At 44.7% G+C, this 18,038-nt stretch overlaps 1 protein-coding gene across 1 annotated transcript in view; it reads right to left on the bottom strand.

Annotated features, from left to right (window-relative positions):
- TBC1D1 (TBC1 domain family member 1) overlaps positions 1 to 18,038 on the bottom strand; it is a 447,417-nt gene that overhangs the window by 307,609 nt on the left and 121,770 nt on the right. Inside the window, 1 exon segment of the mRNA XM_030191287.1 lies at positions 9,300 to 9,821. Within this exon segment, the coding sequence (XP_030047147.1) occupies positions 9,300 to 9,821 (522 nt within the window).

The following is an 18,038-nucleotide window of genomic DNA, read 5'->3' as shown; positions in this document are numbered from 1 at the left end:
TAAAAGAACCGGGAAACCACAAAACAGCCTGGAACTCCAGCCGGGCAGCCCAAAAAAATAGCACCCCGCTTGAGTTTGGGCCTAGCCGCATTCCCGACGTCCACTGCAAAAAAGATGTGCATGCTCCGGGGATGTGCTCAGGCCAAAGCCGGCCATTTTCCTAAGCGCCACCAGCCCAGGAAAGATCATTTCCAGGCCAGGCAACGCAAAGGAGAGTCGCGCCTAATGCGATCTCCTCCCTGGGGGTCTCTAAACGTCTCCAGATCCCCAGGCAACCTACCAGCTGGCCACCAATGTAGCCACTGACCACCAGGGACCACCGGAATGGACCTCTAGTGGAATGGAAACCCCAGAACCCCCTCAGGTAACAAAACATACATACATACACTAAAAAAAATTTTTTAACCCCTTAAGGGGGGGGGGGGTTACAATAAGCAATATCAGTAAATTTTTCTACACTAATAGGGTACTGGATACATTCAATGAGCTTCCAGTGAAGTCAGTGGTGTAGCCAGAAGGCAATTTTTGGATGAGTCAATGGGTAGGCTGTGTAGGTACACATTCAATGAGTTTCTAGTGGAGTCAGTGGTGTAGCCAGAAGGCAATTTTGGGGCGAGTCAATGGGTAGGCTGTGTGGGTACACATTACATTCAATCATTCAAATATTTACCCATTAGACCTAAGCAGTTAACAGTTTCATTTTACAGGTACTGAGTCTGTCACTAGTGGGCTCACAATCTAAGTAACACATTTCCTCTCCCCCCCGCCCCCCCCCCCCAAAAAAAAAACCTTTAAAAATAAAATACTTTAATTGGTACATAATCCTAAGCCCCACCAGCCCATCCTCCCCAATCAAAAAACTGCAACAGTGTTGTAACACCCATGTCGGCACTGAAGGCATACTCCGTTTTTGCACATGCCTATGCCTTGAACAACCTCTCTAGGTCACCCATGGAAGGGGATAAAAGATTGCTCAGCAATCTCCTCATCCCCTTAAGAATAAGAACCAGGAGGACTCCCCACTCCACCAGCATGAACCTCAACACAATCTTGTAGAGGGGGAAAGATTTACAGAAGCCACTTAAGGCCCTCCAAAATATGGTCCCAATCAAAGGTGGAATCTGCCTTCACTAAGAGTATCGTAAGAATTGCCAGCATCTGGTCTATGAGAAAGGACAACTCCTCTCAATGAAACAAGTGCATTTCTCAGGAGATACCTCTCCAAACTCTGAAGGTACCAAAATACATTTAGACCTACTAACTTTTAGCACAGTCTTTGCTTTTACCCCAGTTAACTACTAATGCAGTCTTGGTAGGACTGTCAGAGGGATTTTGTTACATTTGTATCCCACATTTTCCCACCTATTTGCAGGCTCAATTATGGCAAAAGCTTCAAACATTTCAAAATACGGTTCTTCTAGATATGAGTCAGCTACACCTTTGCTATAGAAGCTGCACTGGCTGCAGATCAAGGTGGTGCCGTGTTTAAGATGTGTACACTTACCTGTTCCATATTGCATGAGTTTGCACCAGGCTATTTATTAAACCTGGTTGCTCTTTCGCAGTGTCATACCAATCTATCCACCACATCGCCATTATTACTTCAATATCCTAGCTCAAAGGGTATTAGTTATAGGTCGGTATGTAATAGTTTATTTTCATTTCAATCTGTGAAACGGTGGAATTCTCTGCCTTCGGAAATTAGGGGGCCCTTTTACTAAACTGCGTAGGCACCTACGCATGCCCAACGAGTACCAAATTGGAGTTACTGCCCGGTTACCGCATGGCCCTTGCAGTAATTTCAATTTTGGCGCACGTCCGCTATACGCGTATGAAAAATATTTTTTATTTTCTGACGCACGTAGACCTTTACCGCCCAGTTACCACGTGAGACCTTACTGCTAGGTCGATGGCTTGCGGTAAGGTCTCAGAGCCAAAATAGACGCGCTGCAATTTTCATTTTGCCGTACAGCAATTTTCATTTTACTGCACGTCCATTAACGGCAAAAATTTTCAAAAGTCATTTTTTTGTAGGTGCGCTAAAAAAATAATTCTGTGCACCCAAAATATGTGCCTACACTACCGCAGGCCATTTTTCAGTGCACCGTAGTAAAAAGACCCCTAGATTAATAACTCAACCCAAACGGTTTAAGAAAATTCTAAATACTCATCTGTTTCATTTCATAAACAAACTATGGTGTATTTTTATTCTTAATTCGCTGGAAATTGAGGTAAAAGTATCCCATGTAAATGTAGATCATTTTTATGTTGAAATATGCATGTGATTTGAAAACATGGGAGTTTGTGTGTAGTTCTGAACTCCACCCCCAGAAAGGCCTCTATATCTAGAAACTACATATAAAAACAGCCCTACATGGGTATTTTTACCAGGAAATAAATTCATTAAATAAAACGTCAACCAAAGACCAAAGCTGGCCATAGGTTCATTATCTGTATATCGTATATAACCCTCCCAAGCTATTTTTCATACTTAGTTTTAAGATATTCTGCCTCTAGGTTAATTACATAAGAATATAAGAATAGCCATACTGGGTCAGGCCAATGCTCCATCTAGCCCAGTATCCTGTTTCCAATAGTGGCCAAACCAAATTACAAGTACCTGGCAGAAACCCAAACAGTGGAAACATTCCATGCTACCAACTGCAGGGCAAGCAGCGGCTTCCCCATGTCTGTCTCAATAGCAGACTATGGACTTTTCCTCTAGGAACCTGTACACACATTTTTTAAAACCCAGATACGCTACGGGAAAATTAGGTTCTTACCGTGATAATTTTCTTTCCTTTAGTCATAGCAGATGCAACCATTACAGATGGGTTGTGTCCATCAACCAGCAGAGGGAGATAGAGAGCACACTTTTTTCAGTGCCTCATACCAGCTTGCTCCACTGCCTCTCTTCAGTATTTGAAGCTTCCAAAGCAGTATGGCAAACCGCAATGGGAATAACATAAGCTTTCCTCACAGCGAACGATGGCCCTACAACAAAGGGCATTAACTCAGAATGGAGGGAATAAACTCATCCTCCCGGCGGGAATAAACATCCTCCAAAACATGAAACTGGAGGGAATTAAGTCATCCTCCTTTAATTGAACAAGAATCCTGAAGACTGTTTTCTGACTTTCTCCCAAGGACGGAATCTCCAGGAAACACGAACAGAACCTGAAATAGATTTACAGCAGATAGCATCAGACAGGGAGGGATCATGGCTGCATCTGCTATGACTAAAGGAAAGAAAATTATCTCGGTAAGAACCTAATTTTCCCTTCCTTGTCATCAAGCAGATGCAGCCATTACAGATGGGATGTATAAAAGCAATCCCTAGATAGGGTGGGAACAAGCCACACCACGCGCCAGCACTAGCGCTCCAAAATGTGCGTCCCTCCTGGCAGCCACATCCAGCCTGTAATGTCGGGCAGAAGAGCTTAGAAGCCCATGCTGCTGCACTACAAATCTCTTGAAGAGAGAGTGCTCCAGTTTCAGCCCAAGAAGAGGAAATTCCTCTAGTGGAATGCGCCTTAAAGGCATCAGGCGGAGGCCGGCCGGCAACCAAATAAGCTGAAAAGATAGATTCTTTAAGCCAGCGGGCAATAGTGGCTTTAGACGCTGGAGACCCTCTGCGAGGACCTGATAGCAAAACAAACAGATGATCAGAGGTCCTGAAAGTTAGTAACTCGCAGATACTGCAGCAGAGTCCTGCGCATGTCCAACAGGTGCAATTGCCCAAAAGATTCTGGAAACTCCTCGTCGACACAGGAGGGCAAGAAAATAGGTTGGTTTAGGCGAAACGCTGAAACCACCTTAGGCAAGAAGGAAGGCACGGTCCGAACCGTGACCCTGGACTCTGAAAACTGCAGAAAAGGGTCTCTACAGGACAGCGCCTGGAGCTCTGACACCCGTCTCGCCGAAGTAATGGCCACTAACAAGACGGCCTTCAGTGTCAAATCTTTCTCTGAAGCACGCCGAAGCGGTTCAAAGGGAGCACCCTGAAGGGCCTTCAGCACTAGCCCCAGGTTCCAAGCTGGACAAGGTGCATGCACGGGAGGACGGAGCCGAAGCACCCCTCTAAGAAACCGTGCCACATCCGGATGAGCAGCTAAAGACACGCCTTCAACCTTGCCACGCAGGGAGGCCAACGCTGCCACTTGCACCCGCAGGGAATTATAGGCCAAGCCTTTTTGTACACTATCCTGCAAAAAGTCCAGAATCGGCGAGACAGGAGCCCGCAGGGGTGTGATCGCTCTGGAAGCGCACCAGACTTAAAACTGGTGCCAAATCCTGGCATAAGCCACGGAAGTGCAACACTTGCAGGCTTGCAGGAGAGTGGTAATTACTATATTGGAATAGCCTCTGCCTCTCAGTTGCGCCCTCTCAATCATAAGACCAAATCGGCCGGCATCCTGCATGGTCACCGGACCCTGTGACAACAGGTTGGGAACCAAAGGTAACTGAAGGGGATCCTCTACGAGCATCTGTCGGAGGTCCGCATACCAAGGCCTCCTGGGCCAATCCGGGGCGACGAGAACCACTTCTGCTGGATGCAGCCGAATCCGCAGGAGCACTCGCCCTATCAAGGGCCACGGAGGGAACACATACAGTAGGCCCGGAGGCCAGGGTTCAGCCAAGGCATCCAACCCCGCCGCACGAGGATCTCTCCGTCTGCTGAAGAAGCACGGGACTTTGGCATTGGAGCTTGTCGCCATTAGATCCATCACGGGCTTGTCCCACTTGGCACATATCTGCAGGAACACTTCGTCTGCAAGTTCCCACTCCGCTGGATCGATCTGATGCCTGCTTAGATAATCGGCTTGCACGTTGCTCTGACCTGCAATGTGAGCTGCCGACAGAAACTGTAGAAGCAGCTCGGCCCAGTGGCAAATTTGTTCAGCCTGCGCGGCTAGAGCTCTGCACTGAGTGCCGCCTTGTCGATTTATGTAGGCCACTGCTGTCGTGTTGTCCGACATCACTCTGACAGCCAATCCTTCCAGGGTCACTTGAAAGGCCAGAAGCGCCTGAAACACCGCTTTCAACTCTAGGTGGTTGATGGACCACTCCGACTCCTCAGGTGTCCATAGACCCTGGGCATGCTTCCCCTTGCAATGTGCGCCCCAGCCTTTCAGACTGGCATCTGTCACCACTAGGCACCAATCGGGGATCACCAGCGGCATTCCTCGCTGCAGCATGCTGTCTGAGAGCCACCACTCCATGCTGAGTCGGGCCGCAGGGAGCCAAGAGAGTCTGCATTGGTAATCCTGAGATACTGGAGACCATCTTTGGAGCAGAGCATACTGTAGAGGTCTCAGGTGCGCTCTCGCCCAGGGCACCAGTTCCATGGTGGCAGTCATCGATCCAAGCAGCTGGACAATGTCCCAAGCTCGCGGGCGGGGCATCCTCAGGAGCAGACGGACCTGATTCTGAAGCTTGCACCACCTTTGCTCGGGTAGGTACACATACCCCAAGGCTGTGTCGAACCTGGCCCCCAAATATTCTAGAGACTGCGAGGGGGTCAGGTGACTTTTGACCAAATTGACGACCCAGCCCAGAGATTGAAGTACTGAGACCAATCTGGCTGTTACATGCTGACTCTCTGCAGCAGAGTTTGCTCGAATGAGCCAGTCGTCCAGGTATGGGTGAACCCGAATACCCTCTCGCCTTAGAAAGGCAGCTACTACCACCATAACCTTCGAAAAGGCGAGGCCAAAAGGCAAGGCCCGGAACTGGAAATGCTTTCCCATCACCGCAAACCTCAGAAACTTCTGGTGCGGGGGCCAAATTGGAATGTGCAAGTAAGCTTCTTTCAGGTCCAGAGACGTGCGAAACTCTCCTGGCTGTACCGCCGCAATGACGGAGCGCAGGGTTTCCATGTGAAAATGCCACACTCTCAGGGACTTGTTTAATTCTTTTAAGTCCAGAATAGGGCGAAAAGACCCTCCTTTTCGCAGCACCACAAAGTAGATGGAGTAGCGGCCGCATCCGTGTTCGGCGGGAGGTACCGGGGACATGGCCCCTATCTGAATCAGACCTTGTAAAGTCTCCTCTACCGCCGCCCGTTTGGTGGCAGAACCGCATCGGGACTCCACAAACACGTCTCTTACAGGGGCGTCGAATTCTATTCTGTAACCATCTCTGATTAGGTCCAAGACCCACTGATCTGAGGAAATGTTGGCCCACTCCTCGGCAAAGAGGGAAAGACGTCCTCCGATGACAGGACTCGAGGAGAGGGCCGGCGCACCATCATTGAGAGGGTCGCCCCTGAACTCCAGGCCTTGAGCCAGTGGCTGTGGAACGTTTGTCCGAGTGAAAGGAGTTCCTCTGCTGAAATCGGGCACGAGAAGTGAACCCAGCAGTACGCCCCGGGCGGTACCATCGAGCTTCACGGAAGCGAGGTCTGTAAGAGGAGTGGACCGCTGCACCCTTAGAGGAAGGCCAAGGCCTATCTTCGGGCAAGTGCTGGGGTTTAGCCTCACCCAGGCCCTTCACAATTTTCTCCAACTCCTCACCAAACAGGAGAAGGCCTTGAAAGGGCAACTTCACCAACCTTTGCTTAGAGGCCATGTCCGCCGCCCAATGCCGTAGCCAAAGAAGACGGCGAGCCGCCACTGCTACTGCCATGTGTTTAGCCGAAGCTCTGACAATATCATAAAGGGCGTCAGCAAGAAAGGACAAGGCCGACTCCATCCGCGGAGCCACATCCGAAAAGGGCTCCGCTCCATCACCGGGCTGTTCCACTGCCTGTTGCAACCAAGCCAGGCAGGCTCTAGCAGCATAACAACTGCATGCAGATGCCCGAATAGTGAGACCTGCAATTTCAAATGACCGTTTAAGTGATGATTCCAGTCTACGGTCTTGAATATCCTTCAGGGCAACACCTCCTTCAACAGGGAGGGTAGTTCTCTTTGTCACAGCTGTGACTAGGGCATCCACTTTAGGCACAGCAAAGCAAGCCATATGCTCCTCACTCAGAGGGTATAATTGCCCCATAGCCCTGGAAACTTTCAAAGGTCCCTCGGGGTCAGCCCATTGAGCCGAAATAAGCTCTTGGATGGCGTCATGCAAAGGAAAGGCTCGAGCAGGCTTTTTGGTACTAGCCATCCTAGGATTCACGGAGGAGGCTGTGCCACTGGCAGGGTCCTCAATAGAGAGAGCCTGCAGGGCATCAGAAATAAGCGCTGGCAGCTCATCACGGTGGAAAATCCTCACCGCGGAGGGATCGTCCAGATCCTGAGTCACTTCTGCACCAGACTCTGGCTCCTCAGACCATGAAGGCCTGCCAGAGTCCTCCGAATCCTCGCAGCCCAACCACGGGGGGGAAAAAGGAGGTGCAGCACTCTCTGAAGGGGAACGAGCCCTTCTGCGCTTCATATTCTGCCAATTATCAGGGAATAACGCCTCAGAGGGCATACCCAGGCTAGAATCCACCGGGAGGGGGGGGGCATTAGAAGAGGCCCGTGCCGGGCTTTGTGGGAGAGCTCTTTTAAGCATGTATGCTTTATGCATTAATAAGACAAAATCAGGGGAGAAAAACTCACCCTGGGCACCCAGATCTCTGCCGGGGCTAGTAGCTCCCATATCAGCCTCACTCCGAGGCCTCCCCCCGGGCTCAGGACTCTCCATCTCAGCGGAGGTCGCGCCATGTGGTAAATTCAAAATGGCGCCCGCTGCCAGCTCAGAGCGCAAAGAATCGTCGCTCGCCATGCTCGGGCCGGCTCTAACGTCTGTACAGCACGATTTACAGAGCCCCGCTGCTGATCTGCGCTTGCCACACTTGGAACAGCGCTTTACTGTCTCCGCAGCCATCGCCGAAAACAGCGGTAAAATTCAAAATGGCAGTTCGCGCCAAAATCACCCCGATCGCGGGCCCACCCCGGAGGAGTCAGAAAACACTCTTACCTCACTGGACCAAGTATCACAGCTCCAGTCCCACAGAAAAAGGCAAGGAAAAACCTCTATTCCAGCGTCTAAGCGCCAAAGCGCGACGCAACTTTTTTTTTTTTTTTTTTCAACGCTGTGAGGAAAGCAGAGGTAAACAGAACTCCGGAGGTCTCAGGTGAGTGGGAAAGGCAGGGAAAGGGCGAACCTATGTGCCTGCATCCACTGTTGGTGGGGAAGGACAGGGAAAGCTAAGCAATGTGTCCACATCCACGGAGGTATGGGTAAGGCAGGGAAAGGGCGAACCTATGTGCCTTTAAAGTGAAGCTGCTATAGCCTCCAACACCCCTGCTAACAACTGGCAAAAGCACAGGAGCAACCTCCAGGCAGATTTTAGATGGAGCTCGAAGAAGCTGCAGCCACTCTGCTAGGGGAGATAGAGAATACTGAAGAGAGGCAGTGGAGCAAGCTGGTATGAGGCACTGAAAAAAGGGTGCTCTCTATCTCCCTCTGCTGGTTGATGGACACAACCCATCTGTAATGGCTGCATCTGCTTGATGACAAGGAACCACTGTTACTACATCCTCTGGCAAAGAGTTCCAGAGCTTAACTATTTGTTGTGTGAAAAAATATTCTAGTTGCTGTGTTAGTCCATTTGGTTATACAGAAATAAGGGTCAAACAACAAGTGATAGTTTATTATATTGTTAGCCTCTCTGTGTCAAGCTTTCCATAGTTACCCACTCTTCATCAAGTCAGTGAAGAAACAGTGCAGTTATATTGGGTTTAATCTGTGCAGAATAACGGGTGTCCGAGCCTGTTTGCATGCGTCACTGCAGCTCAGTAAGGAATAAGAAGAAACCAGAGGCGATGAGACAGTACCACTTTACAGTTGAAAGGCCCTATATCTAATAACAGGTGAGAAAGCCAATGTATCTATTGAGTCCTTTTGTTTGTTTCATTGTAGAAAGCATAGTTCTAAATCCTCTCCTGGTTGCATACCCAGCCAGTTGAGTTTTCAGGATTACCACAATGAGTATGCTCGAGATTAATCTTCTTAAATCGGAAACCCATTCTATGCAAATCTCTCTCATGTATATTCAGCGTAGTAATCCTGACAACCCAACTTGCTAGGTGTGCTGTGAGGGCAGAGTTGAATAGAATTGAATCAAAGGATAAAGAAAATCAAATGAATCATAGGTATATTGTCTAAGCACTCATTTGTGTCCTTCTATATGGTCTAAACTTCCAAAAAAACTTTCAATAGATGCCTGTAACTGTGCATTAACTGTCAAACTAACAACTGCTGAGGACAAATCACAAAAGTATTGCTGTTTAAAAAACACACACACGCGTGCAATTTGTGGAATTTCATATCAAGTAGCATCTATAAGGAATAAAAGAGGTGGTAAGTACCGTGAACAGCATAGTCTGGTTTTCTTCCATATCTGTGGGCTGAACAAGATTGCGTCCACGGACAAGATGATTTTGGCCATCTAGTGTATCACTCTCTTCAAAAGAGCCTGGGAGGCTGTAACTCCCATCGCGCCACTCCTTCTTAAAAGAAAACGTCCGCAGCCCAGGCTGGGAAGCGCATTTTCTAATTGGCTTCTTATGGTTCTCTTCATTGGATGCCGACTGGAAGACAGATCGAAATTTGTCACTCAACCAAATTCCTCCTGAACGGCTGTCAGTTTCCGGCTGCTGGGACAGTAAATTAAGTTCCGTTGTCTTGGTAGAGCTAACATGGCTAAATTTCTCAATACATTCATCGATCAGCGCAGGGGGCGCTTTTTTGTGTGCCACTGTTACTCGTCCACAGAATAGCACCTCAAACTTTTTGGTAAATGCATCATCCACACTGGAAAAACTAGACAGAGACTCTTCTTGGTGCACTGTCTTCCCAGCTTGTCGAATGGAGCTAATTATTTCAGGCACCTGAAAGAAATTAAAAGACCTACAGTGAATATTTGTATTTGTTTATGAGCCATTTCTGGCCAGTTAAATTGCTTTGAACATCAACCCCTAAGAATACATGTTCACTTGATCCTTTAACTCCATGTGCTTGAGTCACTTCACAAAGGCAAAACAGCTATATTTAGAAATCTGCTTCACCAACACATTTTAGAACGTTCATCAATAACCCCAACAAAAGTTCTGTGACTGGTTTCATAATTAAAATGCAGATGCTGACTAGGGTTAAGTGCTATCAAATGTGCAAACGGTTCATGAGAACATGGCAATAGTTTCTTGGGGGGATGGGGGGCAGAGAGGTAGCATACAATGAACAGCAGTAATGGATTGACAGTGAAGGGTTACATCAGATTCAACCAATTCAGAAAACCCATCACGATGTTAGAGGGCAGCAAGCAACAGGACCACACTATACCTGTCTTACTCTATGCTGGCTTCCAGTTCTCAACAGGGCCAAATTTAAAACCATGTTTAAAAGAAACCACGTAGGTTACCTGAAGCACAGGCTATCCTTCAATGCACTTGCTAGGCCTTTGAAAATCTCACAAGAAGCCTCAGTTTCATATCACTGAAAGAAATAAAAAGTTCCTTCATGGGAGCACCACCACCCACTGTCTCCCAGAAGAGCTTTGCATTAACTCAGAACTGCCTCTGAAAGCCTCCAATTGCCTAACTTCTGCAGCATTCCCAGAACTGGTGCATTGTTTTAAGATAAGTACAAGAGTTTCTGCTACAGACAAATCTGACAGGCAGAAGCACCAGGGAAGAGAATAAAGCAGGCAGAAGGAAGACGTGGGGGGGGGGGGGGGGCACATAGTAACAAGGAAGGGAGGGAGAATGCGGCAAAGAACCATGAAAGAAGGAACAGAGAATAGCACAAGAAACAGGGGAGGATAAAGACAGAGGGAAGTAATAGATAAGAGCAGAGAGTAAATAGATAGAGAGGGATGTCAGAAGAAATGGACTTGGGGGTTTAAATTACTTGCCTTTCAAGCCTGTGCTTAACATCTTACAATGCGAGTACATTGGATCTCTATGGTAGGGGAAAAAAAACTTGCAATCCATGTTGGTGCCTATAGCAGTAGAAGGCAAAGTGATGCACCAAATATCACAAACAGTGGAAAAGCAGGAAAAATGAGAGGGAAAGGGAATAACAGGAAGAGATGAGCATAGGGGACAAAAGGGACACAGAGAGCTGGAAGGAAAAGAGTAAGGGCTGGGAAAGGGTGGGGCAATGGAGGCAGAAGATGGAAAACAAAGGTAAGGGGTCAAAAGTGTTAGATGCACAATAAAAGGTGTGAAGTTCTGATAGATTGAAGAAAGAAATGAGGAGAAGTGGAAGAAAATGTCTGCTAGAGGAAGAGAGGGCATGGGGAATAGGACTGTCATAAAATGAAAAGTGAACTAAAAAAAAAAGGACATGGCGTCAGAAAAGCTAAAAGATAGGACAGTACAATGCTTTCTTGAGAATGTCCTCGGGGTGGACCTGCTAGCCAGCTCATATCTACTTATTCACCCCCTTGCTATTCTCTATCTAATGCACAACCTTTTCTATCATATAGTGTAGTTCCATTTCTGCCCTCCCCATATACTGTCCTCTCCTCCCTCTTTTCCACTTCTTTCGCCTCTCTCTATTGCTCTTCTCTCTTAGTTTTGTAAGCTGCTCAGATATATTATGTGATGGGCAAGATAACAAATGTTAAATAAACTTGGAAAAGGTCAAATTCCAAAAACATGATTTTTAGTACAAATACCATGGTCAGACCACCACAAATTAAACCTAGCCCTACAATGGTGAAAAAAAAGGCTCACACCACAAGCAAGAACGCACAACCTACACCACGACAGGCCAAAATTCTGTCAACAGATCTACAAGAACGAATGGATAACTCAAACAGATTCCAAACACTATCTCCTAAACTGGGACAACAGATGCAGAAGCATACTAGACAAAATTGTACCATTACAAACAAGAACCTCACGAAGACACATCTCGATACCATGGTTTAAGAACGAACTGAAAAAATTAAAAACACAAGTTAGGAGACTCGAGCGCGCATTGAAAGAAAATGAAAGATGAATACACACTTAACGCATGGAAACAAATACAAAGAAAATACAAATATACGAGACAAACCAAAAGGTCATACTACAAAATCAAAATAAGGCCAGACTACAAAGACACGCACAAACGTTTCCAACTTGTGAACAAACTACTAGACACCACATCGGTCACCACAACCAATACAGACACCCCATCAGCAGACAACCTTGCTAAATACTTCAATGAAAAAATCATAAATCTACGACTCACATTACCACCGACCACGAAAAATTCATTGACTGTCTGGACCCATCTCCCGATGAACACCCAGCAGACCGAATCTACACAAACTTCAATCTACTGACCGACAAAACCATCACCCAAGCAATCAACAGATTCGCCAAATCCCACTGCAAACTGGACATATGTCCCAACTGTTGGATTATTTGTAGTAAATAATTAGCAGATTTTAGTACACACAGCTTCAGCTTTAGAAATGTTAATTTCTTTCTTCATCTCTCTCTCATTCACCCCTGAATAATTCACTGCTGAGTCACTTTAATGTTGAAGTAACAAAACATCTGTTTACTCACAGTTTGCAGTTAGATTATAATCAGACAGGCTTATATATATACATATTACTATACATTTGTATTATCAGCTCCTTCCATGTGCTTAGATGGTAATGGATGCTCACACCACCATAGATCCTCTCAGGTTAGGAGAGAACATGAGCTCCATGTGCTCCATGTGCTGCATCTGCTGTGTCTAACCCCCACAGGAAGTTGCATAGCTGTGTGACCTCTCTAAGTAATTCACATCAGAGGTCACAGAGTAATCACAGAGAAATAATAGGTGACAGGCAATGCATGTAAAATACAATTACATTCCAACAAACCCCTTCTCATGCATAACTGTCATGCAATTATTTATTCATACAAAGTCCAAGCTTTATACGCAGATTCACAAAATGTTCTCTGGGTAACGGTTTGGTCATGATGTCAGCTGTCATCTCACTGGTGTGACAATAGTGTAGACTGATGACCCCTTCTTTCGCCAACTCTCGCACGTTGTGGTATTTCGTTGCGATGTGCTTGGTGCGTGACTGAACCTTGTCATTCTGTGACAGTCGGATGCAGCTCTGATTATCTTCCATTATCTGGATTGGTCTCTTTTCAGCTATTCCAAAATCCAGCAAAAGTTTTTCAATCCACATCAGTTCTCTGCACGCTTCCGATACGGCCACATATTCAGCTTCTGTAGAAGACAAACTCACAATACTTTGTTTATGACTGGCCCATGAAATTTGTACATTTCCATACATAAACACATATCCACTTGTGGATTTATAATCAGAATGATCCCCTGCCCAATCTGAATCACAGTAACATATTAGTTTTGGATTACTATTGGCTGAAATCTTTAATTTACAATCAATGGTACCCTTTAAATACCTTACCATCCTTTTAACTGCAGTCCAATCTGATTTGGTAGGTGAGCTGACCCTTCTGCTCAAAATTCCTACTGCATTTGCTATATCAGCCCTGTATGTGGTAGCTAGATATAAAAGCTTACCTATGGCTGATCTATATTGGATGTTATCTGGTAAAGGTTCTCTTACTGTTTCATCCTTCAGAAAATCAGTGATCATGGGAGTGCTTACAACTTGGGCATCTTGCATACCTAAACTTTCAATAAGCTCATTTATTTTCTGCTTCTGGCTTAGAAGATAAGAACCATCATTTTGTTTCTCAATTTCTATACCAAGATAGTATGACACATTTCCAAGTTCTTTTATCTCAACATTGAGGTTTAAATATTTTACAATGTCCTTGTACTCTTGCTCACTTTTGCTTGCAATGAGCAGATCATCAACAAAAGCTAAAATGTATGCATATTGTCCATTTGTGCACCTAGTGTGCAAGCATTTATCTGCTTCACCTTGCTTAAATCCTAAATTTGTCAATATTTCATGCAATTTTTCATTCCAACATTTTGCACTTTGCTTTAATCCATAAAGACCTTTGTTTAATTTACACACTAGCTGTCTTTGTTTTGTATTTATGAAACCTGTTGGTTGTTCCATGTACAAGTCTTCAGTTATATCTCCATGCAGAAATGCTGTTTTCACATCAATGTGGTTGACTTGCATGCCTTTTGAGACTGCAATGCTCAGAAGTGTTCTGATTGTCGTGTGTTTCACTACAGGTGCAAACACTTCATCAAAATCTTCTCCATATTTTTGAAGATATCCCTTTGCGACTAATCTTGCTTTATACCTTTCCACTTTTCCTTGTGCATTCCTTTTTAACTTGAATACCCATTTGCATCCTATAGCTTTCTTGCCAGGAGGTAATTTTGTAAGAATCCAAGTATTATTTTTATCCAATGCATCAATTTCTTCTTGTGCAGCTTTATGCCATTCAGCAGCTTCTTCTGCTGGCATTTTCTCAATCTCATCCCATGTTAAGGGCTCTTGAGCTTCTGCTGACTTTGTTAGGTAAGACAGTCTTGGGGGTGGAACACCTTTGTTTTCCCTGGATGAGCGTCTGACAACAGGTTGGTCCGACCTTTCTGCATCCTCTATATCTGAGAGTCCTTCTCCAATTGATTCCCCTTCTCCAACTGTACTGTCTTCTTCAATGATCCTTTCTGTGTCTGTTTCCTCTGCCTGTTCCTCGTTAGATACAGGTGAGTTGCTTTCAGACATCTGCCTTGGTATGGCATTTATATACACTGGCATGTCTATTATGGTTCTAGTTTCATATTCTGGATGATAAGGCTCATCTGGGATAATCCAGCCTTTATCAACCCTTTTGTTTTCATCAAAATATGTAACATGTCTTATGCCAACAATGCCAGTTTTCAGATTCAAAATTCTATATCCTTTGTGTCCTGGAGCATAGCCAACTAAAATGCCCCTTTCTGTTGTGGAATCCAGCTTATGCCTTCTTTGCTTTGGTACATGAGCATATGCTGTACTTCCAAATGTTCTTATGTGTGACAGGTTTGGCTTCCTACCATGCCATGTCTCATGTGGTGTGCGCTCAGCGCCTTTAGTTGGCATTCTGTTTTGTAGGTACACTGCTGTGAGAATTGCTTCCCCCCATAGTCTTTTAGGGAGATTGCTATCTGACAGCATACATCTGGTCATTTCCACAAGTGACCTAAATTTTCTCTCTGCAACAGAATTTTGCTCTGGTGTATAAGCTACTGTTGTGATATGCTGAATGCCTTCCTGTTCTAGAAATGTGCGCATGCTTTGTGAAGTGAACTCACCACCATTGTCGGTCTGAAGAACCTTTGGTTTTCTTTCAAATTTATTGCTCACCATGGCTACGTATTTCTTCAGCATGTCTGTGACTTGACTTTTCTCTTTCAGCAAATAGGCCACACAATATCTAGAGAAATCATCCAAGAATATTAGCACAAATCTGTTATTTCCCAATGATGGGATATTAAACGGTCCACATAAGTCACTGTGTATTAAGTCCAGTACTTTATTACTCCTATTTCCTGTGTATGCAGGAAATGAGGGTCTCACACCTTTTTGAGTAACACAGTCTATGCATTTCTCCATTTTACCAGCATCTGCACTTATCTGAATGCCGGTGGCCAGTTGCTTACTGTAAAGATCCTGGATCACCTTAGAATCACGATGTCCCAGGCGGCGGTGCCAGATTTCCAGACTACATTTACCATCATTCTTCCTTACTTGCGCCATATGTGAGGCTTCACCTGAAATGCTCAGCTTATAAACATCATTATGCATAAAAGCTTCAGCATACACTTCATCATTTTTAGAGATTGTGCACTTACTGTTTTCAAAATGAATCGCAAATCCCTTCTTATCTAATGTAGATACACTAAGCATATTGCAAACTGCTTGGGGAATATACAAGACATCACTTACAGGAATTTCTTTAACTTCATTAGACACTTTGCATTTTAAGAATCCAATCCCTTTTGCTTGGATCTTAGCAGTCCCTGCGTTTGCAGTTTTAAGAATACCTTCCTCTGGACACATTTCCTGAAAGAAATCCTTACAATTGGTTAAATGGCATGTGCTCCCCGAATCCAAAATCCAAGTACTTTCATTTGAATTATTATTTACCATAGTCAAAGATTTTTCTGCCATTAGAAAGCCCTTGTGTTTATCTTTGTCCTTCATACATTTCCTGGTTTGAAAATTCTTTAGTTCCATTGGCTTAGGTGAGCTAGAGGGAGTGTTTTGTGTTTCCTTACACCATTTAGATACATGTCCCTCCTTTCCACATGAGTAGCAAATCAGCTTGCCCTTGGGTGGAGTTTTCCCATAGCTCCGCCTTCCTCTGTTCTTTGCCAAGAAATTTGTTTCATTTCTCTCTGACTTGCTTTGAGAACACATCTCCTCAGAATCATTTATTATGCATTCCTGCCTTAGTTTTGATGTTGCCTGCTCAAAAGATTGCCCTTCAATGGCCTCATTTACAGACCTAAAAACATCAAACTTCTTTGATAGTGAGGTAAAAAGAAATGCTCTTTTCAATGCATCACACATGGGAATTCCAGAAAGTTCTAGCTTTTGAAATGAAGACATAAGATGCATAATGTGATCATTACATTTACTTTTATCCCTTAATTTGGTTTCATTCAACTCTGCCAACCAAATTGGTTGCTGCTTTGCATATGTAGTTGCATACATAGTTCTCAGCTTACATAAAATGTCCTTTGGTGTATCTTTTCCCTCCACTAATATGGCTTGTTTCTCTGAGAGAGCTTCCAAAAGCATGCACTTCACATAATAGTTTGCATTGTCCCATTCAGCCATATTTTCAGCTGTTCTGTCTTGGTCTAAGCATATATTTAATCCTTTTGCTCGAAGGAGACATATGAATCTTAGTTCCCACTTCTGATAATTAAACTCAGTTAATCTAGGCACCTTGAGAGAGTAGAACAATGGTGAATTTCTTCCCTCAGCCATTTTCTTAGCCTTCTGTCTGCTGTGTGGGGGAGAGAGAGAGACAGACTGAATCTTTCCTTTAAAACTTAAGAGAAAAAATGTGGCCTTTTTTTCTGCCTGGTAATATTTCTCTTCTTTTTCAATTCCTGGACCCTGGGCCCATAACCCTTTTGTTGGATTATTTGTAGTAAATAATTAGCAGATTTTAGTACACACAGCTTCAGCTTTAGAAATGTTAATTTCTTTCTTCATCTCTCTCTCATTCACCCCTGAATAATTCACTGCTGAGTCACTTTAATGTTGAAGTAACAAAACATCTGTTTACTCACAGTTTGCAGTTAGATTATAATCAGACAGGCTTATATATATACATATTACTATACATTTGTATTATCAGCTCCTTCCATGTGCTTAGATGGTAATGGATGCTCACACCACCATAGATCCTCTCAGGTTAGGAGAGAACATGAGCTCCATGTGCTCCATGTGCTGCATCTGCTGTGTCTAACCCCCACAGGAAGTTGCATAGCTGTGTGACCTCTCTAAGTAATTCACATCAGAGGTCACAGAGTAATCACAGAGAAATAATAGGTGACAGGCAATGCATGTAAAATACAATTACATTCCAACACCAACAACCTAATAAAATCCGCCCCTCAACGCTTCATAACAGACCTCACGTCACATCTAAACTACATTGTTACAACAGGGATTCTTCCCTAAGGATAAAGGAAATATACTACTCACCCCAATACCTAAAGACTCAAAGGAAAAAAGCAAATGACATAACCAGCTACCGCCCAGTAGCATCCATCCCACTGGCAGTCAAATTAATGGAAAGTATGGTAACCAAGCAACTTACCAACTACTTAAATAAATTCTCAATATTACATGAATCACAATCAGGATTTCGATCCAACCACAGCACCAAAACAATATTAATCACTCTCCTAACCAAATTTAAACAAACAATTGCAACTGGCAATAGTGTACTTCTCCTACAATTTGACATGTCCAGCGCATTTGACATGGTCAGCCACAAAATACTATTGAACATCCTAGAATACTTCGGTATTGGAGGAAACCCCTAAGAGAGAAACTTCACTGGCTCCCACTTAAGGAACGAGTTACGTTCAAGATCTGCACAATTGTACACAAAATCATTCACGCAGATGCCCCATTCTACATGCTAAAC

The sequence above is a fragment of the Microcaecilia unicolor genome, chromosome 2 (assembly GCF_901765095.1).
Source record: "Microcaecilia unicolor chromosome 2, aMicUni1.1, whole genome shotgun sequence".
NCBI classification, from domain to species: Eukaryota; Metazoa; Chordata; class Amphibia; order Gymnophiona; family Siphonopidae; genus Microcaecilia; species Microcaecilia unicolor.
The sequence above is the reverse complement of the archived record's forward strand: the minus strand, read 5'-3'. Positions and strand labels throughout refer to the sequence as shown.